General features: G+C 47.7%; 1 protein-coding gene across 1 annotated transcript in view; it reads left to right on the top strand.

Annotated features, from left to right (window-relative positions):
* The window catches only part of Plb1 (phospholipase B1), an 88188-nt gene that overhangs the window by 15805 nt on the left and 44972 nt on the right, over positions 1-27411 (top strand). Inside the window, exons 9-24 of the mRNA XM_059248343.1 lie at positions 6763-6821; positions 8588-8661; positions 9336-9379; positions 12406-12514; positions 15666-15717; positions 17278-17358; positions 20199-20264; positions 20540-20640; positions 23021-23102; positions 23439-23543; positions 23646-23741; positions 23884-23955; positions 24573-24611; positions 25118-25178; positions 26022-26080; positions 27008-27081. Of these exons, the coding sequence (XP_059104326.1) occupies positions 6763-6821; positions 8588-8661; positions 9336-9379; positions 12406-12514; positions 15666-15717; positions 17278-17358; positions 20199-20264; positions 20540-20640; positions 23021-23102; positions 23439-23543; positions 23646-23741; positions 23884-23955; positions 24573-24611; positions 25118-25178; positions 26022-26080; positions 27008-27081 (1174 nt within the window). The remainder of the gene's footprint in view (positions 1-6762; positions 6822-8587; positions 8662-9335; positions 9380-12405; positions 12515-15665; positions 15718-17277; positions 17359-20198; positions 20265-20539; positions 20641-23020; positions 23103-23438; positions 23544-23645; positions 23742-23883; positions 23956-24572; positions 24612-25117; positions 25179-26021; positions 26081-27007; positions 27082-27411) is intronic.

The following is a 27411-nucleotide window of genomic DNA, read 5'->3' as shown; positions in this document are numbered from 1 at the left end:
ATGGGTGAGAAGGTCTAAGCCGGTGTTTATGGCCCTGCATGAGGCCATAAGGTCATGTTTATGCTTGATTATCCTTTAACTAAAATAATAGCATCATTATCAGGAAGTGTTTATTGAGCATTGACCCCATGTCAGGTCCTGTTGTGCAAGGAGCCTCAGGGTTGGTGAGTGCATTGTTCCTATCTTAAAACCTTGATGGGTGAATTCGTTTGTGTCATTTCTCACTGTTTCTCTCCTTTTCCTTTCTCTCTCTTTCCCTCCCTCTCTCTCAAGACAGGGTTTTATCTATGTAGCTCTGGCTGTCTTGAAACTCACTCTGTAGACCAGGCTAGCCTCGAATGCAGAGATCCGCCTGCTCCTGCCTCCCGAGTGCTGGGATCAAAGGTGTAGACCATCACTCCTGGCTTCACTATATTTCTAAAATGTTGCTGGGCTCTGAATATGAGACAGATGGAATGTTCTGGGTGGTCATTAACAATCTTCCTAAAGAGGAAGCCACTTAAGCACTGTAGTTTTCTTGGCAGGTGAAGTAGCTTGGGAAATGATGTCTGTACATACGGGAAGTCACACAAAGGTCTTCATGGGACCCAGATGACTCAGAACCTTAGCTAAGATGTTAGTGCTGTAGGCTCTCATGCTGGGCATTGGAGGATAATTAAATATGCTCACTTCTCAGTTTGTGTGTTTGTTCATTTGCTGGCGAGTTGTTGAGTATCTCCTATAAGCCGTTCAGGGTGTCTGTCCTAGCTGATCTAAGTTAACTTCTGACATAGATTACTGAAAAGAGAAAATTGAATTTGGAGAAGTCACAATACCTATAAGGACTCTGACATCCGTTGTAACATTGTCTCCCTCTCGCCAAAGCCTGGACACAAAATTTATTCTTCAAAGCTGTCATGTAACAAAGTGGGCAATCATATTTAATCTGTTATCTGTTATTGTAACAAAATACCTGAAGCTGGGACCTTAAAAAGAAATCATGTTTACCCCGTGGTTTTAGAGCCTGAATACCCAACATTAGATGTCCTGTCTCTTTGGCGATGCCCCGTGTGGCACAGTTAAAATGTGGTAGAGAAATGAGAAGAGAATTGACATACCGAGTCATGTGTTGGGGTCACCTTCATTTGTAACCACCCACTCTCATGAGAACTAATTCACCCTGCAAGGCCAGCATTAACCCTGTCCAAGGGCGGCCCCCCCAGCCCCCGGTGACCAGATTACTTTGCATTAGGTCCATCTCTTCAGTTCTGCCTCCCCCACACCACCATATTGAGGACCAAGCCTCCAGGACTTGAGTCTTTGGAGGACCAAACCACATCCAAGCCCCACAGAAATGGTGCAGCTCGTACAAGAAGATGAGTTTAGTCTTTAGACGTCTTGCTCCGGTGTTTGATGACACTGCATTCCTATTGATTTATTTACTGGTGGACTTTAACAGCCGAAAGGAATGATCATCTATATATGTGTGCCCTCCCACAGTAAAAACCCTTATTCTGAGACGTAGAGATATATGTAGAGAGATAGGCATATATCTAAATAAAGATAGACTATCAGCTGGAAGGTTTTAATAGCCATACTTTAATCTTATCATTCTGAAAGGAGGATCTGTGTTCTGCAATCTCCCGAAATTGTGTTTCTGTCATGGCAACCATCCATTAGAATCTGCCATCCATTAGAACCTATCTCCACATCTAAAAACCAGATAAAGTAGAGTCTTCCTTACTCCCTGACCCTTGTGACCATTGTGTTTATGAGTGCTGGAAGAAATTCAAGATTAGGAGATCTCAAAACTTTACGATCTGAGATACGTCAGTGATAGGCATTGTTAAGGGAATCACATAGATAGGTGATCCAAGCCTCCTTCCACTGAGCTAGACAAATGGCCTAGGACTGAACCACACAAGCTCGTCCAGTGACATTTACACTCATTTAAGAGTGTTGGGGGAGCTGGGCGGTGGTGGCACACGCCTTTAATCCCAGCACTTGGGAGGCAGAGGCAGGCAGATCTTTGTGAGTTTGAGGCCAGCCTGGTCTACAGAGCGAGATCCAGGAAAGGTGCAAAGCTACACAGAGAAACACTATCTCGAAAACAAACAAACAAACAAAAAACCAAAAAAAAAAAAAAACAAAAAACAAAAAACAAAAAAGAGTGTTGGGGGGAGACCTTGGAGTCCCCTGGAAGGTATCTGTCAGGAAAACAGCCACAGATAAGTGGGCAAGAAGGAAAACACACTTCATTTTTGGGCCACTGATCTGTGAGCATTCTAGCCATATTGATGACAGAAGTATTTCCATGTTTAAAAAAAAAAAAAACAAAAACCGGGGGGACCTCAGCAAAAGACCACATGACTATTTTCTTTTGATTGTTACCATGTTTCTGGGAAGTTCTTCCCCTCTTCCAGAGCCCGTGATTGCTAAATGAAATGAGATCATATGATACACAATCCTAATAGAGTTGGCCGTTTCTTACACCCTCCGCTGGCTTAGCAAGTGGGAGGAGCCACTAAATACTTAGCAACTCTGAGTTACTGAGAATTTTGAATTCATCCAATGAATTCTCAGAGTTGACATGTCAACTAGGCCACAGTATTACCACTCAAATACTGTCACTGAGACTACAGTATAAAATAACTATTTTGCCTTCCAAATTATTTTCAACCCTCTTTTTGTAGTCCTTTCCTAGTATGTCCCCCTCAACCCACAGTTGTGTAGATCAAAAACAATGTTACAAAATAGGATACTGCTTATCACAGGCCACGGTCCCTGGTGGCCTAGGAAACTATTCTCATACACCAGAGCTTGAGGGTGGTAGGACCTCGTCAGCTGATCTATGGGGCTTTGGGGATGAGATGCGGAAAGTTGGTGTAGGTAATTTTTTTTATAGCCAATCAGCATTTGGAATTCAATAAAGATTAAAGGCTTGTACACCTGCAGGATACGTAAAGCGCTTTATGGCTTTATGAACACTGATAGTTTGATACTAGCTGGCCCTTCCTCTCGTATAGCTGGGATGACTTAAATATCGACTTGGGGATCTACTGCTGACTTCAGTTTTTTTTTTCAAAAATGGCACTGAGGAGTGAGAGGGGACGTGGCTCATTGGCTGTCCGTTGAAGACAAGCTTGTAATTCTAATTCCATGCACTGGGAACAACCTGTAGCTTTTGAGGCTAGGAGACACCAATGTGCTGCCTGTATGTGGCTGTCACAAGCAGTGTGAGTCAAAAAAAAAAAGTACACCCACTTCAGTCACTGCTCCTTTCTAAACTCCCAATGCTCTTTATTTACCCCAGTCGGCTAAACTGAGCTCTCCTAAAGCTAAGGTGAGGAATGACCATGTTCCAGCAGTAGGCAGTCGCTCATCAGACCTTTCACCTCATTGTGACCCAAGAGCTAATGCTCAGTGGAGGTTGTGAAGCCATCTGCCTGTTCACGAAACTTGTGACTTGGCGTAGTAGCCTGTCATAAGCAAGAAACGTTGTCCCATGAGAACTAAGAGCCTGTCTGTCCCTCAGTACATCCAGCCTACTGAGCAAATTCAGATTCTCCTCAAGAGACTCATTTATCTGTTTTCCTCACCCAATGTTGTTGTTTTTTTTAATACATTTAGTGTGTTTAAACAAATAAAAACAAATTGAGAATTTGATGAAGGAACCACCAAAATGCTAAAGAATCAGATAGAACTTTGAAATCTGAACATAGGATGGTGAAAATTGGGTCCCTAATTAATATGGGGAAATAGTCATTGAAATTGGGACCCCTATTGCTATGTTAAACAACATGGACAAAATGAGTAGAAAATAAAATTAGTGAACTGGAGGACAGATCTGGGGACATTCTTTGGATGTCAGCATCCACTGAGGTGTGATAACTGTAGAAATGAGAAAGTCCCACAGGTAAGTCAGTGGAATTAGCCTCTACATGGTTTTCATGTCAACAGATTCAAACAGTAATGGCTCAAAAACGTTCAGACAAAAAGAGTGAAATTACAGGCTTTGTTTTAATACTCCCTAAACAATCCATTATCATTTTTTCTGAGATAATATAATTACATCACTTCTCCTTTCTCTTGTCCTCCCTTCAAACCCTCCTATCTATCCCTCCTTGCTCCCCAAGTTTCTTATTTAAACCTTTGAGATCTGTAAAATCAACCATCACAGGCCACATAACCTTTCATTCAAGCTAATATGTTTTATTAATATACTTATGACTAATACATAGTAATCATCCATACTCTTGGAGTGCAACGTGGCCTTTTGAGACATGAATACAATGTATAACAATCATATCTAGAAAACTGGCATATACAACACCTCGGACCTGTATCATTTCGAAGTGAAATTAATGTTTCTTGCACTCCTCCTATGCACAAGGTACCCATTTATTCATATACACTTAGATTAAAATCCCCAAAGGCAGAAATGGGGTTTTATTCTAATGTCAGTAAATCACCATCATTGTGGAAATCTTTTCATAAGACCCTTAAAATTGCAGAGTAAATGGATTGGGAAGCCCTAGCTAACAAAGAGACCAAATTGACTTTTTAGATTACAGCATCGGATGGTTCAAGTTGTTGGGCCACACAAGAATAAAACTCCAAACTGCTAAATGCTACTCCTGAGTATGGCTTTTCATGGGCAGAGGCCATTTCCCCATCGTTACTCGGGTGTAGACTGCTCACTGTACATAATACCGCACCAAAGCTTAGATGGCCTTCTGATAAAGATTCTGTAGAAATGTCCATGAGTTAATGATGAGTATCAATCTTCTTTCAAGGTAGTAAACAGTTTGTTCCAGATAACATTAATCAGGCCACATAAATTTAATCTTATCTCTAAATACGGAGAGCGATTGCTAAAGTATTTTACTCAATTTCTGAGTCTTTATCATACACAATAGTGTTAATAAACCTCAAACCAAGGTCTACAGAATATAGAACCAAAGAAATGCATGGGTTGTATCATAACAGTAGAATGCCAGAGAAGCCAACTCCTCCCACCAAGCCTTGCTTCATATGGCCTATTCTCTCTGGCTGTGAATACAGAGTGTCCAAGTAGAGAAGCCACTCCAGAAACAAACTGTTTATATATATATATATATATATATATATATATATATGTATATATATGTATATATATGTATATATGTATATATATATGTATATATACACATATATACACACACACACACACACAGAGTGGGGGAGCAGAGGAGATCTGTCTATGTGTGCATATATTCTGTGTGCATATATTCTGTTCCATTTCTATCCGCCACATTTAAGAGGTAATTATGATCTATTTGAGCTGCTGTTTATATTTTTTGTAAGCTTTATTTTGCATGCACATGTATAAATGTGTGTGGGTGTACTTGTGCCGTGGAGCTGGTGCGGAGGTCAGAGACCAACTTACAGGGGTTCTCTTTCCACCTTGTGGATCCTCAGGACAAAACTCGGGTCTTTAGGCATGGTGGCAGAAGCTTTTTACCCACTAAGCCATCTGAGCTTTTTTTTTTTTCCCCTTCTCTCAGCCTATAATAAATGTTGGAGCTGTAGAGGCAAATCTGCCCATCACCTTCACACTTTACCAACTCCAAAGACTTGCCCTGACCTTTGCATACCAGTCAGCATTCAGAGAATTCACTATTCTGGCCCTGCGAAATATAGCGATTGCCTGTCATCAACACAAGCTAAAATAAACCACTTGGGAGTTGAGGGAATGGGTCTTATTTTCTGGTATGCTTTTTTCTCCCCTCCCGGCCCCCTCATAGCCTGATTTCTTTGGGAAGAGGTCATTTTCAAGTTTCCATGCTTAGCCCTGTAGGCATGTGTTAATGTGTACAGCTGGGTCTGTGATTTGATATTGTTCTGCTAACCATATAGAGTAGCTGTGGAAAGCTGGGAAAGGCCACATAGGCTGTAATCACGTGAAAGGAATGTGCGTGCGTGTGTGTGTGTGTGTGTGTGTGTGTGTGTGTGTGTGTGCGCGCGCGCGCGTGCGCGGTAAATTCAAGACATGATGATGGGGGGGGGAGGAAGACTCTAAAGATGCTTAGTGACTCTAGGGTCTAAAAACAAGATGACAAAGCCACCATCAGGCTTTGCAATGGCAGCCACGGTTGTGTGAGCCAATTTGTACCTAGACCTAGAAGGAAACAGTTGACAGTCTCTTCCACAAATGCAGAAACGGACCACACTGCCCATGGCTTCAAAATGAAAAGTGTTTCTCAGTAGTACTCAAAATGTAATACCCAGATAGCACTTGGTGTAGCTATAGTGCCTGAGGATTAAACATGCAAATTCTTAGACTCACTAAAGACTTCCTGAATCTGAAGCTCTTGGGAGTTTGGGGGGGGGGGGCGGGGAGGTGATCATATATGGTTTAACAAGCTCTCCAGGTGATTCCGGCGCACAACCCAGTTCGAGGACGGCTAATCTATATATTCTCAAAGGCATTGCGTTCATGATCACGCATGTGTTCGTTTACATCATGTCCTCGGAAACACTAGGGGCGTTTTCCCTTCCCAGTGAAAGTCCTCAGTAGGAGTGGCAGCTGCCACTCTCCAAGAAGCATGAAAGTGGTGAGAGAGATTTCCAGGGAAGGAGACAGAGAATTGAGATGCCTCTGAGCATTCTTTCCATTGAGTGTGATGCAGCCCGCAATTACTCGAGCCTCAGTCGGCTGCTGGTGGGAGCAAGGCCCAGGGAACCAGGTCCAGGGTCTTCCTGAAATCCTCATTTTTCATTCACCCCAGATTTGCTTTTTAGTTCACAGGCTGAGGCCGGCTGACATCAAGGTGATTGGAGCGCTGGGTGACTCTCTCACGGTAGGTGACCTCAGCTGCAGAAGGAATAGGAGGAGATTTTGTTGATGCTTTTGAGACTGGGTTTCATGTCGCTCAGGCTGGCCTCTAATTCACTATGTAGCTGAACTCCTGATCTTCCTGTGTCTACCTCCCAAGTGTTGGGGTTACAGCTGTGGGATACCGGGTCCAGCTGAGGAGATTTTAGTGACCATGAAAACGTGGAACTGAAAGTTGAGGTTTTAATCCTCGCCTGTTTCTGGTCCTGATCCCTAGACCCTCCATATTCCCACTGCCTAGCATCTAGCATGCCTTGCACAGTGTGATTCCCATTCCACCCTCTACCTTCCTCCCCCAATGCTGGGAAAGCAGGAGGGACCCCGAGGGAACATGAGTAACAAAATGAAGTTACATAGCCCGTGTCTGTAGTGGGACAGCATCTTCTGGCATGTCTCCAAAGACACAGCCAGTCCTCTGTTTGTCCCTGTAGAAAAGCTAAGAGTCTATTGCTCAGACAGGCCAAAGAGGTGATGAGCTAGGACCAATGGGTATGGAGGTGGGGGTGAGAAATGAGGGTCGGTGGAAGAAGTAGAGGTCCCAGAAATGGACAAACCCACCTCTGGAGCTGCCCCAGGGTGATACCCTAAACAAAGCACACTTAAAAAAAAAAAAAATCCTATAGAAAGCCTGAGGGGGTTGGTCCTCAGAGGTTCCAAGAAACAAGTTTCTATTTAACGGTCACTCCCAGTAGAATCCAGCTGTTGTCTCCAGCTGCTATCCCCTGGATCAGTTAGAAGATAGCATCTGTAGCTTTGAACTCTCCAAGGACAATTCTGGCCTAGTCACGATGAAGTTAGCTCAGTCTGTAGCCCCGTGACAAAAGTCCCGTGAGGTCTGGCATTCCTCACATCCGACCAATAAGGAGCTTTGCAGGGAGTACCCAAGTCGGCTTCTGAGTCTAGAAGCCAGGCCCAAGAACTCAAGAGTCCTGACTCTGGGTTCAGAATGTTAGCCCTGTAGCAACCTCTTCCAATGAGACCCCAGCAATTGCTTATCTCAAAGGTCCTACTGTGTGTAACACCCCCCCCCCCCCCCGGGAAAGACTGGCAGGCTGGCTCTTGGCATCTTACCAGTGTGTATCTTAGCCACTCCCTGCTGAGTGAGGTCTTGACATTACCCCACCCTTACCATCCTCTACCGTGTCGTAGAAGATGCTCTCGGGACAGAGAGCCATAGAGAAAAAGAATCACACAGGTGTGGAAGGCAGCAAGTGAGAAATGAAGGCAGGCGGAAAAGGGAATTAGGTACCAAACTGTAGTGAGAGTAACCTGGGGATTTCTCCTGGAGTTTAGAAATACATGCTTCGGGGGAGGAGACGCCCTAAAGAAACATCTTGCTGTTTCTCACCTGAGCATGCATAGATGTGATGAGGACCGACTTAGCGTATGCTTCCTTTGATGATAGGTTTCACAGCTTTCAAAAGACACAGCACCTTCTGACACGTGCTTTTGAGAAATATATGCTATGGGCTCCTGGATCTCCCAGTTGCTGTCTAGACAGGGTTTCCGGGCAGGAGGTATAGCTGTGGATGGCACCGGGCTTTCCCAGAGGGAGCGTACTACTGTCCCAGAAAGGGCGGCAGATGTACCCATAGGAGGTTCCATCTGGATTCAAGAACTTTCCTAGGTGTCCTGCTCAGGCTAATGGTATGGGCCTTCAAACAGGTGGACAGCTGAGGTGTCCTGAGAAAAAGCAGGGGCCGCCCACCCACTATTTGTTCTCTCTTTCAGGCAGCCAATGGGGCCGGGGCCGAGCCTGGGAACCTGTTCGGTGTCTTAACTCAATACCGAGGCCTGTCCTGGAGGTGAGCAAGACCCAGAAGATCCCTGGGCCTTCTAGAAAACAGTACATCAAGTGAGGGGGATGGGCTATCTCTTTCTTTCTATAACAAACTTCTAAATTCAATGTTCTGGCCTCCCCAAAAGACTACAATCCCAATAACAGAAGGTGTGGACAGGAGTTTTGGGGGTGAACAGGCACCAGTGTTGTGTTCCTAGAAGCCTGTGCTATCTCCTTTGGAAGCTTGGGTCGGGAGACCCTGACGCAGGTGCTCTTTCAAAACGGGCTTTTCCAAGCTAAACAGGAACAGGAAGGGCAGCATCAGCTAGTAACCGTAAGGGAGACGCTAAGTGGCACGGGGCTGGCCACAAAAGAAGCCCAGAAGCCCTGTGGATTGGGAAAGGCAGAGAAAGAGACAAACTTAATTCTCCCTGCCCCAACATCAGAGCCGGGCTCAAAGCTAAAGCAAAAGCAGCCCCAGCAGCGACAATTTAACTTCTTTTGTCTGTTTTGTTTGCTCCAGCGGACGTCCAGGGTGAGAGGAACGGAGTTGCGTTCTGATTTGGGTTTTTAGTTCTCGTGAAGAAATGATGGGTAGAGGGTGAGTCCCCGAGCCTGTGACTCAGGCGGGAAATCTGTTTTGTTTAGGCTTATCTGGCATATTAAACCTTCCTTTTCTTTCCTGCTTCTCACCAACAGCGTCGGAGGAGATGAGAACATCAGGACCGTGACCACCCTGGCCAGTGAGTACCTTGGTGCCTTCGGGGCGGGGTGGCTACGCCTGAGCCCTCTGCGCCCCCTCCTGGCGGCCGCCAGCCTCGCCAGGCGGCAGGACGCCGCTGAGTACAGTAGGGGGCGCTGCTTCCCCGAGGTTGCCATCTCGGCTGGACTCCTGAGCTAATTTAAAAAGCCTTGGAGGGTTTTGTCTTTTTTTCAGTGTTTTTCAATGGGAAATCGTCTTTATCCAATAAATGAGTGCGGAAAAAAGGAGAGAGAGAGAGAGCTTAGATCAAATCTTAGGACAATCATTTAAAAGTGATCTAATAAAGAAGGATTGGACTGCCATTCTGGACACAGAGCCTATCTGGGAAGTTTTCCACTCAGGCCTGATAGGTTGGGCATCTCTGTCCACAAAGACCTTGCTGTATAAACCCGTAGCAATGGTAGCAGCGAGAGATGAAGTTACCTTGCTCAGGCTGTGCAAACAGAGCCTTGTTTGGGGCTCAACATTTTCACCCACTCGGGTGATTTTTTTTTTTTAAGCTTGGGTACATTTTTCTGACGGATCTGCCTTAATCTTTTTGGGTATGGCTAAGGGCAGTGCTTTCCATTATGTTATTTGATTGATTATTTTTAGTACTGCCCAATCCCAGTGTTTGTAAGTACACTTTCTTTTAATAAGGTGTTAGACAATATTTACAGTGAATTCTTTTCTTCTTAGAAACCCTTAAGGATTTTTGCCTGGGGTTGGGGGGGTTGATTGGTTTCATTATTGATACTTTTGGGAGTACATATCCCTTTGATACATATTTTGAGCTGAGATATTATTTGAGTCTTAAGCCAGTAAGTTTAGACAGGACAGTAGAGATTCTTAACGTCCACATTGGCACACCTGATAGGACTTCATGTCTATTATCTATTTCGGTTCTTGGAAAACTGTGTTGAATTTACGTAGGTACAGTTCCGTGTTCTGAGTACTCTCTGTCCCCGTTTGCTGGGAGGTGACTTAGGTTGCTTCTGTAACTGTGACGATCTTGGCTTTGAGATGCCCCAGCATGATGGCTGGACATCATATTGCTCAAGATCATTCACCGAAGTGCTTTACAAATGACGGAGACAGTGTCACCCCTCAGGCAGACTCCATGACACAGTTAGCTTACCTCTTCAACCTTTCCTAGTGGGAGGAAGCAACCTGCAGAGCTGCATGGTTCAGGGTAAAACAGGTGTGTGGGAATGTGCAGTGATAGTGTGAGGTCAGGACAGAGCTTCCGCCCGGCGCCCTGCTTGATTTAACCCAGCAGATGCTCCAATACAGGGTGTGTGGGAGACAGAACTCTGCCCTGATGGTGTCAGCAAATCTCCAGGGCGGGGGCATGCCACCCTAAAGACAGACACAGGAATTGATAATCAGCAAGTGTGGAGAAAAAGGTCTGCAATGTGGAAAAAAGTCAGCAAGGGGCTAGTCATTGAGATTTGGGGGAATAGAAATGTTAGGAATGAAAAATCTGAGTGAAATCAATAACACATAATGGAAAGTATTGCCAAGAGCTATAACCAAAATGAAAAAAATCCCAGGGATGGAGGACAAGATTGATGAAATCTTTGATCAAATAGCAATAAAATAATAAATGAATGTATGACCATAATGTCTAAGAACTCTGGGATATAATCAAGAGGCCAGACCTAAGAATGGCTAAGATAGAAGGAGATGAGATAAATACTAAATGAATACAGAATTATCTAATTCAATTTATAACATTAAATTTCTCAAATCTAGAGAAAAATAATCAAACACAAGAGACATTTAGAATCCAAAGTAGAACCTGACCAAAGAATCACAATGTATTATAGACAGTGTATCGAAATTTAAAAAGCAAAGAAAAAATATTAGTAGCTGTAAAGGGGAAATGCCAGCTCACCCACAAAGGCAAATACATCAGAATCACAACAGATCTCATCAACAACCATAGAAGTCAGGAGAATGTGGAATTATTTATTTCAAGCCCTGAAGGTAAGTAACTGCCAATCAAAATTGCTACATCCAGCAAAACTACCTTTAAAATTTGATGAAAAATAAAACTAACTTTTCGGTGAAGAAAAGCCGAGAACCAGACAGATCCACTAACGAATTCTCCTATACCTTTGGAGGAGGGCTAACAGCAGTCCTAAAAACCATTCTATAAAACAGAGGGGAAGAGTACCACCTACCTCCCTCTACACAGCGAGCATCATCCTCACACCAACCCTGCTGCACACAGAGTAGCATAAAAAAAAAAGACCCATTTCCTTTGTGATTATAGATGCAAAACATCTCAATAAAATACTTGCAAATTAAATTCAAGTACACATGGAGACCATATGCCAGTCAGTTTCATTCCAGAGATAACATGAATGCATTGACATATACAAATTAGTATGGACAGAAATCACATGATCATCTCAATAGCTGAGGAAAAGACTTCAACAGCCCTTCATGATAAAAATCCTTAAAGAAGGACCTGAAGGAAAAAAAAAAAACAAAAAGCCTCAGTGTAGTACATTATTATGTGCTGTGCCTGATGTAAAGCAGAGTTCTCAACCTGGGGGTCATGACCCCCATGGGAGTTAAAGGACTCTTCACGGGGGTCACCCAAGACCATCCTGCATGTTAGGTATTTATATTACAGTGCCTAACAGTAGAGAAATTAATTTCGAAGTAGCAACGAAAATAATGTCATAGTTTCGGGGTCACCACAACACGAGGGGGCTGTATTCAAGGGTCGCAGCATCAGGGAGGTCGAGGACCACTGCTGTGAAGTCTAAGGCACCCAACGTTCTGTTCCATGCTGGGCTGGGGGCCGGGGGCCGTCCTTTGTCCCCCACACTCAATGGTCAAAGGAACTTGACAGTCGGTCGCGTCATCCCAGCACTCAAGAGGCTTAGGTAGGAAGATGACCAGTTCGAGGATAGCCTGGGCTATACTTATAAGTGACCCTGTCACAAAACAATGAAAGAGTCTCGGGAAGGTTGCTGTGGAGGCCATTGGTAAACACGTCCCTTGTATTTCCAGACATCCTCCGGGAATTCAACCCCGCCTTGAAGGGCTTCTCTGTCGGCACCGGGAAAGAAAACACGGACAAAGCGTCCTTCAACCAGGCCGTAGCGGGAGCCAAATCTGAGTGAGCCTGAATATCCCGGAGCGGGGTGCGAGCTGGGGAGGACGGAAGCAGGGGTGCCCGGGAGAGCTTTAGTGTAGGTTCAGAGTCTTGGTCTGGGTAGAGTCAGGGTGAGAAGCCAGAGTGTGCTGTCTTGAGAGAGTTCTTTGCCGCCGTTAGACACACAAATCTGGCAGGGTACACTCAGCCCTACCCTAGCAACTGATCAGATTCCTCTGATGCCCTGCATGCACTTCAAGGAGATCACCTGGCCTCATGGGTAAACCCTGTCCCCCTCACAAAGCAGTGGCTGTAAATGGGCTCACGGGGAGTCCCCATTATTAGCTTGTTCCTGTTGTTTTTGAGTCTTACATTCCCTGCCTTCTTTAGAGGGTCATTTGGGGCTCTGCACTCTCTATGCTTCCGGTGCCATAGGAAGCACACTGACATGGGAAGGGGAGCCCTGAATGGCATCCACATGTCTTCCTTGGCCTCTACAAGTCTCTGAAGCACATGGGGCAAGGCTGTCACAGGTTGACAGCATCTTGGATACAAAAGCTCTAGTGAGCTCTACCCTTGCATGGACTGGGTGAGGATGGTGGTCTGTTGTTTGGTTTTTACTCTTTGGCTCTTTAGCTCTTTTGGGGGCCCGCCACCCAGCTCCCAAATAAATCCACACGGAGTCTTATTATTACTTATAAATGCCTGGCCTTAGCTTGGCTTGTTTCTAGCTAGCTTTCCTTAACTTAAATTATTTTGTCTGCCTTTTGCCTCTGGGCTTTTTCCTTTTCTTTCTTCTGTATATCTTACTTTTGTTCTTACTCTGTGGCTGGGTGGCTGGCCCCTAGCATCCTCCTCTCCTTGTTCTCTTGCTCCTCTTTTTCTTGTTCTTCCCAGATTTCTCCTATTTATTCTCTCTGCCTGGCAGCCCCACCTCTTTCTCTCTCCTGCCTTGCTATTGGCCATTCAGTTCTTTATTTAGACCATCAGGTGTTTTAGACAGGCAAAGTAGCACAGCTTCACAGAGTTAAACAAATGCAACATAAAAGAATGCAACACACCTTTGCATCATTAAAACAAATGTTCCACAGCGTAAATAAATACAACCCATCTTAAAATAACGCTTCACAGCAGTGGCCCCACTGCTAATTCAGTAGGGCTGCAGGGCTCCCCTAAGAAAACGTATAGTGGCTCAGAGACCATGCCCCATGGTGCTGCTGACCCTATGGTCCCTAAAAACTAGCAGGTCAGCGTTCCTGGTACCCCCAGCTCTGCTGGCATACTATTCAAAGACTGAGTGTCCCTGGGGGTCTTTTTCCTAGCCAATGAACACACGAATACCACATCCAATTAGGGAAACGTGTAAAAAGATCTTTTCTATTTTACCCCAATTTTTCTTCCAGATTTAGCACAGACCATACATCTTCGTGTAGGTCTGAAGATTTTTTGTGTGTGTGTGTAGTTTGGTCCCAAGACTCCCTGATGTTTTCCTAGCCCTGAAGGCTCTCCTGGAGCTTATAAACGTCCTCTGAGGAGCTTTTGCATTAACTTTCTCTATAGGAAAGACAGTTCACGCCAAGCCTAATAGGCTTTAGAATTAATTTGAAGGCTGCTTCTTTCTTTGGGGGTGAGAGGCTAGTGGTTTACCACTTTCAGGCTAAAGCTGGCTTTAACATTTGTAGTTTCTCTTCCTCCAGTGTGTATCAGCTGGTAACTGCACCAGAAGAAAGGCAGTTCTAAACATGATTAGATCAGGGAGACACGTAAGAACGGACACGCAGAGTCAAGGACCTATGACTAACAGCAGTAAGTGTGGCTCATACAGCCTGGAATCTGTGACCGCACTTTTCCTTAGGCCTTAGGGAAGATATCTAGGTGGTAGAGAAAAGCAGGGCCAGGAGGGTTGTTCCCATATTACACTTGAAACTACAGCACAAAGAAGATACGCAGCCTGAGCAGGTACAGCAAGCTGACCCCAGGGTCTGGCCTGGGGTCTTGCAGGGTTTATTCCCATCTTGATCATAACCCTCCGTATACGCACAGCAGTGCCCAAGTTACAGAATACCTTCATGGTTGGCACCCTTGTGTTCCACATAGTAACTCTGTGAGATGCACCACACAGAGGGATTATTACCTGTATTTCTAATTGGTTAAATAGAGCCCACCAAATACCCATTCCAAATCGGCATTCAGACAGCGGGGCTGCCCTGATAACTGCTGATCCATAGATGAGAAACAGGTTAAGAGACTCAAAGTATCTCCTCCCAAGTAGCTGCTACCCAGGGTTCTAGGGCCAAGATCAGAGCAACTGGGTTAGTAGTTAAGAGGGAGGTAGGACAGCTGGTGTTACCTGTTGGGCACAGTGCCTGGGGGAACTTTGAAGATGGTGTCAGTGCTAGTGATAATAGAAATCATTCCATGGATGCTTGCCTTGTGTTAGGCACTAAGCTCTTTATGTGACCCTCATTCGGCTCTCTCGACCCCATGGAGGCAAGGCCACTGATTGATTTTACAAAGGAAAGCATTGGGTTTGTAAGGTAAAGATGTTAGAGAGGTAGGTGGTCATGGGTAGACCTGGGACTCAAACCCGTGCTACCTAGCAGAATAGGAGCTCTTTCTCAAGGGGCTGCTTGAATCTCATTTGCACCCACGATGCCTTTCCTTAAGCAGGTTGATCTCCCTGGTTACAGTTTTTTTGTTTTCCATTATGGAGACTGTGAGCCTAAGGCCTCGTTCATGCTAAGTAAGCACTCTGACACCGAGCTCTGTCGTCATTTTAAACTGAGGTCACCTTGTAGGGTAGGCAGTCCGTGGCATCTAACATGGGCATGAGTTGAGTGGCATGTGACGTAAAATGTTTAGGTGAGACCTCTATGCCTTGAACAAGCCCAGCTTGGAAGAGAAACCGGAAGTGTATCATTAAAATATGCCAGCCTGAAAATAAACCCGCTGAGTGTCAACCCCCCCAAAACGTGCAAGCTCCTGCCTGTCTCAGGTGGTCAGTCCTCCCCGGTGAAGCCTGGGTAGAGAAGGAGCTGTGTGTGTGTGTGTGGGGGGGGGGGGGGTGTCTCAGTCCTGCCCCGCCACCCGCCGGAAGTGGATTGCCAATTGCTACTGCCTCTACGCCTGCCCTTCCTGTCACTAACCCTCATTCAACTCCTGTGTGTTCCCACAGGGGCTTAGTTACCCAGGCCCAAAAGCTGGTGAGCCTGATGAAGGCAGACAAGGTAAGTCCAGACACACCGAGGTGGGACTCCACAGAACGGGAGGAGAAATCCCTAGACACAGAGGAGTCGGGAGTAGGGTGAGAGGTGCAGAGGATTCCGGCCAGGTTTCTAGCCGATCTGAGCCCTGAACCTCTGTGCCTTTGCAAATATGGTTCCCATCCAGTGTGTTAACCAGCTGTACAGAGTAAACGTGTGTTACCAGCCAAGCCTGGGACTGTAGATACATGAGGACAATTCAACACGGTCCCATCCTCCAGGAGTTTAGAAGAGGAGACCAACATTGAAGGATCAAGATTCTGAAGCAGTTGGCTCACGCTTTGTAAAGAGAGTTACGCGTAGAGTGGAGGAGGGTGCCACGGGGCTAGGTCCCCTGCTTGGCAGGATTCCGAAGGGAGACAGGTGTCTGGCTGGGTTCTAACAGATGAGTGTAAGATTGTCTCTCAGCTAAGAGAGAAGTGCAGGCTCAGTGCTGAACTGGTTTGGGAGGTGGTCTCGGGTGGATAAAATAACAAAAAGGGATCAATGTTGGTTATTTTTCTGTAATGCAATGCACCCCCTAAAAAAAAATTATTAGGAGAGTTTCAGAATGTGTCTATGTCCACAGTCAAACTGGCCAGCATCCCCTCTCTCCCTCCCATCATTCCCATCATCCTTCTTCTACCTCATTTGGAAGCAGAGGCCAGAGAAGTGCAGCTTATGTGGGCCAGAGATGACGTAAGAGGCTGTGAGTGCCACAGCTACCCTTGGGCCACGGTGTATGGCAAATATATATGTTCATATCTCCACATCCCCTTCCATGCAGCCTATGACTTCAAACACTTCTCTGGCTCTCTCTCTTGCAGAAGGGTAGAGTCTAGAGTGGCAAACTCTCCCGGCCATGTTCTCGAGACCACAATGTTGCTCTGACCAGCTACCCCAGCTGGAGCTTTTCTTTTTTCTTTTCTTTTCTTTTCCTTCCTTCCTTCCTTCCTTCCCCTTCCTTCCTTCCTTCCTTCCTTCCTTCCTTCCTTCCTTCCTTCCTTCCTTCCTTCCTTCCTTCCTTCCTTCCTATTTTGGTCTCTCAAGACAGGGATTCTCTATGTAGCCCTGGCTGTCCTGGAACTCTCTGTAGACCAGGTTGGCCTTGAACTCAGAGATCCACTGGCCTCTGCCTCCCTAGCACCAGGACTACAAGCATGTGCCTGTAGGTCCAGCACCAGCTGGAACTCTTCACAGGTGCCTTTAACTCATGTGAATATCTGAGTTAGGAAATTTGTTCTAGAATCTTCTAGAAATCCAGAAGATGATCTGTCTCCTGTAAAGCTAATTGTGAGAACCCCAGGTTTCTAGAAGATTCTAGAACAAATTTCCCTTCCCAGGGCCAGGACTTATTTCCCTATCTCCCACCCCTTCCTGGCCATGCTAGAGACCAAGAGCAAAACTCAGAGAGCTCCCCCTACTGATGTGGTTGGGACAGACCGATGTCCTACTGTGCCAAGAAAAGTTTGAACTCTCTGGCATGTGGGGAACTGCCTCTTTGGGAGTTCCTGCTTGACCCTGCTTGTTTTCTGTGCGTTTCAGACAATAGACTTCCAGAAGGACTGGAAGGTCATCACTGTGTTTATAGGAGGCAATGACCTCTGCGATTCTTGCAATGACCTGGTAAGTCCCCAGCCCCTCACCCTCGGGAAGGATTTCCGTAGTTGGCCACTGGCTCTTGGAACAGCGTAGCTAGGTCAGGACTCTGTTCATGGCTTGGCATGGATCCCACTGAGGACTAATTAACCCTAAAACCCCGAGGACGTTCCCCTGGAAGGCTGGTCCTGATGCTGTTGCTTAGCGAGGGAGCCTGGTGGTGATATTCTAGAAAGCAAGACAACCTTGTGTTGTTTGAGACACTCCCGCGTGTTTTCATAGCTAACGATAGGCCGGCTCCTCTCCACAGCACTGCCCAGCCCTGTCAGTTCCGCCTTTGCACAGTCGCTAGAGAAAGTGTTTTCCCACGGAGGTGATGAGGCAAGGTTCAGGTCTGCACCTCTTGGGGCTGATGGGAAGCCCCCACCAGAGGCTGTTGATCTATGGCTGCCATGTAATCGTGGATTCCCAAGTCCCTCTGAAGGAGACCCCTTAGACCATACCACCTGTCTCACACCCGTACCTGTGCCCCACGCTGTGCCCGGGGGTGGGGGAGGGGTAAACCGTGGCAGATGAAACACAAGCTCTGTCCTTGGGGTTTCCCTCAGCCAGGGGCCAGAAACAAGCAACTTTTCATAACACAAGAGACATCACCATGGGGTTCTGACGATACACAAATCAGAGAGTCCACAGCCAAAGTAGCCTTGGTGTACGGAGGGCTAGGAACTTTAAAGCTGAGATCCAACAAGTTGCTGGGGACAAGAAAGGCTTGGGGACCTTGGTACATGCCCCCTCCAGCTTCCTGAGGGACACAGTTTTACCCTGTTGTAAAGTGGGGTGCTCATCATCCACCAGAGGGGTTCCGCCCCCGTGCTCTGAAAATGGGGCTGGAGAGATGGCCCTGCCAGTGACATGTCACCATGCACACATGGAGACCTGAGGTTGGACTTCCAGCACCCACAGAAGATGCCAGCTGTGACAGTGCACACCTGTGACCCCGGTGTGCTAGTGACGGTGTACACCTGTAACCCCGGTGCGCTTGTGATGGTGCACACCTGTGACCCCGGTGTGCTTGTGACGGGGCACACCTGTGGCCCCAGTGTGCTTGTGATGGTGCACACCTGTGACCCCAGTGTGCTTGTGATGGTGCACACCTGTGACCCCAGTGTGCTTGTGACGGTGCACACCTGTGACCCCGGTGGGCTTGTGTGTGCACACCTATGACCCTGGTGTGCTTGTGTTGTGCACACCTGTGACCCTGTTGCTCGGGAGAGACAAAGGTATTCCTGGGGCTTGCTAGCCAACCAGTTTAGCTGAACAGTAAAGCTCCAGATTCAGTGGAAGATCCTGTCCCAAAAGATGAGGTGGAGACCACAGAGGAGGATGCCTGGTGCCAGCCTCTATCCATCCATTTTCACTCTCTCTCTCTCTCTCTCTCTCTCTCTCTCTCTCTCTCTCTCTCTCTCTCTCTCTCTCTCTCTTTCTTTCTCTGTCACACACACAATTCTAAAACCACAGATATAAAAATCAGAGTGTATTTATGTTTTGAGGCCCCACAAACCCCCCGTTTCCCCCACTACATCCTTGAGGCACTTGCTTGGATGTGATTCTAGGCACCTGAGGTTCAGCGCAGACTCTCTGATCGCACAGGAAGGGGGCGGAGAGTAGATCCAGAGACTATTTACACTGTGGAGCCTCAGGTCATCTGCTCCGACACCCCCATTTTAGAGGAGTTCAGAGAAGTGATACGGCATAGCCAAGGCTCTACCTCTAGCCAATACAAAATCAATTCCGAGTTTTCCTTTGCCCTATGAAAAAGAAAGGACCCTTTCCTGAGAGCCGTGGTGAGTTCTAGCATTGTAGCTAGGGCCTCCACAGACAAACCATGTGTTTCTTTTATTTATTTATATATGTATATATGTATATATGTATAATTTTTTTATTTTATAATTCAGTTCAATTCTACATATCAGCCACAGATTCCCCTGTCCTCCCCCCTCCCGTCCCCCTACCTTCCCCCCCCAGCCCATCCCCCATTCCCATCTCCATCAGGGCAAAGACTCCCCTGGGAATTGAGTTCAACCTGGTAGATGCAGTTCAGGTAGGTCCAGTCCCCTCCTCCGAGGCTGAGCCAAGTGTCCCTGCATAAGCCCCAGGTTCCAAACAGCCAGCTCATGCACTGAGGACAAGTCCTGGTCCCATTGCCTGGATGCCTTCCAAACAGTTCAAGCCAATCAACTGTCTCACTCATCCAGAGGGCCTGATCCAGTTGGGGGCCCCCCAGCCATTGGTTCATAGTTCATGTATTTCCATTCATTTGGCTATTTGTCCCTGTGCTTTTTCCAATCCTGGTCTCAACAATTCTTGCTCATATAAACCCTCCTCTCTCTTGCCAATTGGACTCCTGGAGCTCTACCTGGGGCCTGGCTGTGGATCTTTGCATCCGCTTCTCTCAGTCATTGGATGAGATTTCTAGCACGACAATTAGGGTGTTTGGCCATCCTATCACCACAGTAGGTCAGTTCAGGCTTTCTCTCAACCATTGCCAGCAGTCTATTGTGGAGGTATCTTTGTGGATTTCTGGGGACCTCTCTAGCACTTCGCTTCTTCCTATTCTCATGTGGTCTTCATTTATCATGGTCTCTTATTTCTTGTTCTTCCTCTCTGTTCTTGATCCAGCTGGGATCTCCCGCTCCCCTAAGCTCTCTTTCCCTCGAACCTTGCCCTTCGTTAAATCTTGTGTTTCAATATTGCCAACTCTGACCAAAATACAGAAAAAGGAAAAGCCAAAATAAGAAACAATCTTGCTTAGTAGGGAGGAGATGGGGTGATTCATGGACCTCAGGAGTTTCTTCCTCTGCCTGCAGGATCACTTTTCTCCCCAAAACTTCACAGACAACATCAGGAAGGCCCTGGACATCCTCCATGCAGAGGTACGGGGCTTAGACCACACGGGTGTTTGAGTAGTTCTATCATAGCTATCATATGTAGCCTCAGAGGCCGGGACGCAGCTCTGGCTTTGTTCTGAGCCCACCTCCGCTGCAGCCTGCATGCACTGGCATCCTTGGAGAGCAGAGATATATATGAGTGAAAGGAGAAAGTGGGCGGGGTCAGGAAGAGGTCACAAGATCTGAGCTCCAGCCCCCGTGTGAGAAGCTGATGCTACGCTTCACGTGTCGCCTTGGTGACTGATGCCATGTTCCTGCAGGTTCCCCGGGCCTTTGTGAATATGGTGGAAGTGATTGGGATCATCGCCCTGAGGGAGCTATACAAAGAAACTCAAGTCAGCTGCCCACGGCTCATCCTCAGGTCTGGTGGGAACTTCTCCCATGTTCCTAAAGGGTCGTGGACTTTAGCATATTCTTTAGGAAACCCCAGGGTAGAGTATGGGGATTGCTAGGACCACCCCACATTTTGACCTGAAAAGGGTCTCCCTGGGGGCATCTCAGGATATTAAAAACAAACCAAACACCAGTATAGGCCTCAACAATCTCTCTGAGGGAGCACATGGGGCATCTCTTCCTGTTTCTGTTGCCGTGACAAGCCACAGGACCCCTTCATCAAGGAAGGGAGAAGAGGGTGTTAGGATTGGGGTCATGGGTAAGACTTGGGGAGCACTCAGCCTACTACTAAGATCTAACTCACAGAATATCCAGAGCATAGTCACCACCTGCAGAGGCCCATTCCCAGGACAGTGTTTCTGACTGGCATGTGGATGCTCCAGGTGGGACCAACACAGGGCTATGTCACTCCTTAGAAGAAAAAGAAGAGAGATCAGGATCAGCAGGGTCTAGAGGACAGTCTCCTCTCAAAACAGAGCATTCTAGTCCTCAGAAGGATGCTACTGAGAGGCTGGCCTCAGCCTCCAGAACCGACCAAAGATGGCTTCTCTCTCGCACCATTGTAAATGTATGACCTTTGGAAGGAAGCTGCTCTTCTAACTGAAGCATGGCCATTCCCCACCGATTCTGCCCTGAAAGCCCCTCTGCACCGTTTGCCTGGGTCACAGGGCTGTGCAAACTTTCCTCCCCTGCCCTCCAGCTCTGTGCAAGCCCCCACCGCATCCCCGAGCACACCACGTGGTCATTAGTCACCGGCTGGCGGTGATTATCCCCCACAGCCTGTGAGCACTGAGTCACTGCCAGTAGAGCGCAGGGGCTGTTTGCTGAATAACCGAATGAATAATTCACAAGGGCCAGCCAGCCTTGTTCTTGGAAATTAAGGGGGTATACTGATCCCTGGAGAACTCTGGCAGACTGTCCCTAAGGGAGTATAGGCAGACGGCACAGGTTCCCTAGAGAAGGCTTCAGGGTACTGTGGAGCAGGAACAGGCTGCCTGCCAGGGACGCGTGTCTATTAACACAGCTGGTGTCAGGCATGTTATTTTCAACCTGCTGACTCCTCTGCCGGCTTCCACTTTCTCCAGTCACTGGGACATGCAGGGGGTTCAGTATGGAAATGCTATCCACTCCAGAGAGATCCCCCAAAAGCCTCCCACTGCTGGCCACTAGAACTCGACTTTCGGAGCAAGGCGTTTGCCAAGCCCGTTTGAAGATGAGAACGTTAGTGTTGACGAAATCAAAGGCTTCCTTCTCTTGGGACCACACTCCACCTCTCTGCTGTTCTGTCTCAGTGGCCAAGCTTCTTCGGTGGTGCTACATCTATGCTGAGCCACCTGGGCTCTTATTACCTTATCCCCCAGGCCAAACATCCAGATTTACTGGCTGGTAAGCCAGAGTGGAGCTGCAGACTGTCAGAAACAGTTTAGTTCAGAGACTGAGTTCCAAGTCCTCGCTCCAATCCACGTCTAAGGTTGTGTGACGTTGAGAAAGTTACTTAACTACTGAGCTTTGGTCATTTCCTCTCCCCCGACCCCTTGGAACGTCTGCTACCACTGAACTATATCCCTAGCCCTTTTTACTTTTATCTTGTTGTTTTTTTTTGTTTTTTTTTTTGACAGCATCTTGTATATCCCAGGCTGGCTTCAAACTTTCTCTGTAGTAGAGAATGACCTTAAACTTCTGATTCTCCTGCCTCTGCTTCCCAGAGTGCTAGGATCACAGGCAGGGACCACCACACCCGGTTTTGGGGTGTTAGGGACAGAACCCAGGGTTTTAGGCATGTTAGACAGGCGCTCTACCAACTGTGCCACATCCCCAGCCCCCTGTTGATTTTTTATGTTAAGAATAGCATCTTGTTAAGCTGCCCAGGCTGGCTTCAAACTCGTGATCATCTTCCTTAGCTGTTGAAATAACCACAATGATAGGCTGTGCCAGCTTTGGATTTCTCTCCTGTAAAATGAGGTCAATAATGGTTTCTGGAGTGGCTAAGAGATATAAACGTATCAGTACATGATGCTTGGCGCCGTTAACATGTAATGTATACTAGCAATTATTGCTACTGTCACTATTGTCGTTTTGTAGGAGGTGTGTCGCTCTGCACATCTCTCCACAACCATCAGATGACTCAGCTCCATAAATCACTCCTCCAGACATCAGGGGGAGGTGTTTGGTTTCCAAGAGCAAGTTCATGGTCATTTTCTGTGGCTTCCTCTTGACCTAGCCTTAGATTCCTGATGCCTCCTTCAACTTAGAAAGAAATACATTGAGGCTCATGGCCAGAGCCTTTGCATCACCCATTCAGGATGATGACCTCGGGCTGGGGGTGTCTTTTTGGTTTTGTCCATCAGGACCATGTGTCCTTGTGTCCTGAAGTTTGATGATAACTCAACAGAACTTGCCGCCCTAGTTGAAAGGAACAGGCAGTATCAGGTAAGCTGGGAGAGGGTTCTGCCACTGCGCAGGGCTCGGGGAGGTCTGTATCAGGCAGAGTTAGTTGATGCTAAGTATCTTTGACTGAGTGAGTGGGGACTGCCAAGGACTGTGCCATGGAAGCACATTCAATGATGATAGGGACCACAGTGCAGCTTCTTAGAAGCTTCAGAATGAAGTCACAGAACATGCTTCACCGGACCCCTTCCCTCCATCACCTCCTCCTCCCTTAGGAAGGAATTCAAGCGTTGGTTGAAAGTAGCTAGTAAGACATGAGACTGGTTTCATTGTGTCCCTCCAGCTGTTCCAACCTCTGTCTCCTGTTTCCTCCTGCAGAAAGGCACTGAACAGCTGATTGAGAGCAGGCGATACGACACTAGAGATGATTTCACCGTGGTTCTCCAGCCGTTCTTTGAAAATGTGCCCATGCCTCGGACCCCGGTAAAGAAATGATGCATTGGGGATGAGGGGGGACCCCAGAGGGTACGCAGCTGCCTTTTTCTGCCATCTGTAACTGTTTCTCTCTTTCCGTCCGGTGACTAGGAGGGCCTGCCCGATAGCTCTTTCTTTGCTCCCGACTGTTTCCACTTCAGCAGCAAGACTCATGCACGTTCAGCCACTGCCCTCTGGAAGAACATGGTAAGAACTGCGGTGTAAGAGTCCTCCCTTCCAGTCCAGCTGCCTGCCATCTCTCCTCCTTCTCCCTCCCACCTCCCCCGCCCCCTGCATCATGACCAAGCCACCTGGTCCACATTCCTCGTCTTCTTGCTTCTTTGTTTAGCTGGAACCTGTTGGCCACAAGACAAGACAACACAATTTTGAAAACAAGATCCCTATTATGTGTCCAAACCAGGTAGAGTGGGCTGTCCAGGCAACGCCCTCTGACTACAGACGGGAGAGTAGAGAAGGGTGGGGGGCTAAAATGGACACTAGAGCTAGGAAAGCAGATTTTAACCAGCAGGAAAAGCAGCACGAGACCCCAGTTTCCACTCACAAACTGTCAGATTCTTGGAGTTTTGTAGCTGTCCCCTCTGAGGCTTCTGAATTCTTCTGGGTCCCCAAAAGGGTCTCAGGCTTCTCACTGGGAACTGCTGGACCAGGGCTTGCATTGGAGGAACTAGACGTGGAGGAATCTGCTTTTTCTTACTTAAGGAACCCAGGTCACTGTAGGGCAAAGTGGGTGGCAGGTGGCAAGGCAGCCTATTGGGAAGGGGCGGGGTGGAGAAACAAGACCCAACCCCCTTCGCCAATAGGCTGAGTGTGGGAAAGAGTACACATGCCTTCCTGGTAGCTACTTAAGGGTTCAGTCTGCGTCTTGGGGCTGGGTTCAGGTTGTAGAGAAGACCCTGGTGCATGTGGTGGTCAGTCTTTCTGGAAGGGTCTAAGCTCTAATTGGCACTGGGCAGGCTAGGAAAGGGCATGTCTAGGCTGGTGTGAATCCAGACACTGTTCCCTCTCCTCTTCCCACAGACCTTGCCATTTCTGAGCACCTACAAGAACAGCAACCAGGTATCTACCTAAGTCTCCCTTGGGTTCACCAGGCAATGGGGCGGGCAGCCCCTACTGATGGGAAGACGGATGAGAACCCCTGACAGAAAGCAGATGATGGTTTGGACCCTTTCATAAAATCATCTCCCCACCCACACCTTCCAATGGGGTGGAGAGAAGAACAAACTCCATTCATATCAAATTGCAGCCCCACCAAGGCAGAACAGAGCTAGCCACCCCTTTCACAGCAGAAGGAGAGGGCAGAGGGTGGGGTGGATCATTTTTGAAGGCCCTGAGTCTTGCCCTGCATGAAAGAGAGGTCAGAGTTTAAATGAACAGATCACAGGTTGGCTGATATTCAGAATCATCTAGGGTGCCATCTTCCAGTGCCCCTGGAGGACCCTCCCCAGGTATAAGACCCAGGCTCTGTGTTTTTCAAGCCTGCTTAGTAAGCCTGATGCCTATCCAACTTCTCTGCCCGTCACCCCCTTAACTCTGAGATTCTGGGATTGGCTCTTTGCATTTAGGGTTACGGAACCTGGACGTTATGCAAGGACAGAGCCCCTTCAACCTCACCACCAACCTCGGGTAAGCTCTTGTGACCCATTGGGATCCAAGACCCCCCCCCCCCCCCCCAAACACACACAAAGCCTTACCTACCAGTAAGCAATCTCTCAGGCTTCGCATGGTGACCACTCAACACAGTCCTGAACAGTGCTTGTTTTCTAGCCTGGTCTAGATGGGCTTTGCCCAGCTCTGGCCTTCGGCAATGTCATGCCTGGCAAGCCCCAGTGCATTCTGGGTCAGGAGCTGTTTCCTATCCTACTTTCAGGATCTAAGCAGGGACACATAGAAGACATGGGAGCTTGCCTCTTATTGGCCCAGCCTGCAGGGTGGTGAAGTCCAGAGGGGGATAAGGCCAGGGAGTCCCGTTAAATGGATAGCTCTGTGGAAATGTGTCCTTAAGCTTTGCCTGTGGAAGGGTCTAGAAAGTTCTCTGGATTCTTCAGAACAGACTTGAGGGGAGAGAAAGGTCTGGCATGACTGTTTCTTAGATTCTTGTGGAAATCTAGAACCCAGTTCTAAGTGGGCTATACATGGGCCAGTGTCTGTCTGGGTGGGCACTTAGGCCACAGCTGACTTCTCACATAACTACCAGCGCTAATACCTCCCCCCCCCCATTCCTACTTGGTGCCTTGCAACATTCCTGTCATCTATTTCTTTATCTTCCGGCCTGATGAAAACCTAAGATTTGTTTGTCTCTGATGAGGAGACTCTTGTATGACATTCTGACAACACAGTTTGGGCTCCCCAGCTCTACATGGCCAAAACACACATGGCGTCTTGTTTGGGGTGTTGGCATAAAGCAGAGGCTCTAGCCTGTGCCGGCAGCTCCCTTCCCAGACTCACGCATGTCCACTTATCTTCCAGTGCATGCCCTGAGACCAGCAGACATCCAAGTTGTAGCAGCTCTGGGAGACTCTCTGACCGTAAGGACTTTGGAGCCCTTGGGGTGGGAGGGTGGGAGTGGGCGTGGTGTGGAGGGGGGTAAAAGTGGGCAGCGGGTGTAGTGGTGCCGTTCCAAGTCCCTGCCGTCCTAACTCCAAAGCCTGCACTCCGAGCTTCTACAAGCTCTCGCCCTTCTCCCCTGCCTCTATCTGTCCAGGAGACTGGCAACAATGTTATTTTTACAACTGCTTTATCAAGTAGGTGTGCAGGGGGGAAAAAATCTTTTTCCGGAATGAACTGAATATTCTCAGTTGGCTGAGGTTTTGAACACCCAACACCACTTTTTGACATATGCAAAAAAATATGTCACATTGACTCAAAATTCTCTTAACGATGCCTGTGTGGGTACTATTCTCCCTCCCTTGTGAGCGGCCCAGACCCCCATCTGTTTCCTCCGCATCCACATGGAAGGCAGCTTTATCCTTCAGCGGTGGCTAAGGCTCTGGCTCCTCTTCACCTTCAGCATGGGGCTGTACTGCCGTCCCAGGGCACCACCTTCTGGCAGCAGAGCTGGGCTTTGGAAATGCCTTTCTGGAGGGAGGGAGAGAGGGGAGGGAGAGGATTTTATTGGAAATCTCCCCATCGCAATGGCTGCAGCTTAAGCACTTTGTCCATAAAGCCCTGTGTGGTACTGATGCTGGTAATAGTATCAACATCACTCCCATTTGTAAAGCACTTGAGAGTTTCCCAGACTTCACAGCTGTGATCCAATTGAGTCCCAAGCCTCTGGAAAGGCTTGCCATAGTGAAAGAAAGCACAGCTGGGAAGGAGGGTCGCAGCCTGGGTCCCCTCACTACCATTCTTGCCTCCATGAGTGCACCGGGGGCCATGCCTTCAGAACCCATGTTCACGGCTCCCCGTTTCTCTCTGGCTTACTGGTTTTCTTGTGGAATTTGATGTTCCCCAAGGCTGGCAATGGCATCGGCTCCCAAGAAGGTAACCTCTCCGATGTCCGCACCCAGTATCGAGGACTATCATATAGGTAATGTTAACCTTTGACCTCCTCCTCCTCCTCCTCCCCAGAGCTTAGCCTCCTTGTTGGTTTTGTTACCTTTCTGGTTTTGTGGATTTGTTTTGTTTTATTGCCAGGGTCTCGGGGAATCGGGATTGGCCTTGAACTATGTAAGGGAAGATGACCCTGGGCTTCTAGCCCTCCGCTTTCTACCTCTCAGCTGCTGGGATGGCCAGTGTGCACTGGCTAGGATGTGGGTTTAGCTCCTATAAATACGCAAATCTCAAAGAGCAAGGACCAGGTCTAGAAGGGGCTTTCAGAGGAACCGCTATATGCCTCTGCAAACTATGAGCATTGACT

This window comes from Peromyscus eremicus, chromosome 22 (genome assembly GCF_949786415.1).
Source record: "Peromyscus eremicus chromosome 22, PerEre_H2_v1, whole genome shotgun sequence".
Lineage (NCBI taxonomy): Eukaryota > Metazoa > Chordata > Mammalia > Rodentia > Cricetidae > Peromyscus > Peromyscus eremicus.
This window is presented reverse-complemented; position numbering and strand designations above follow the sequence as displayed.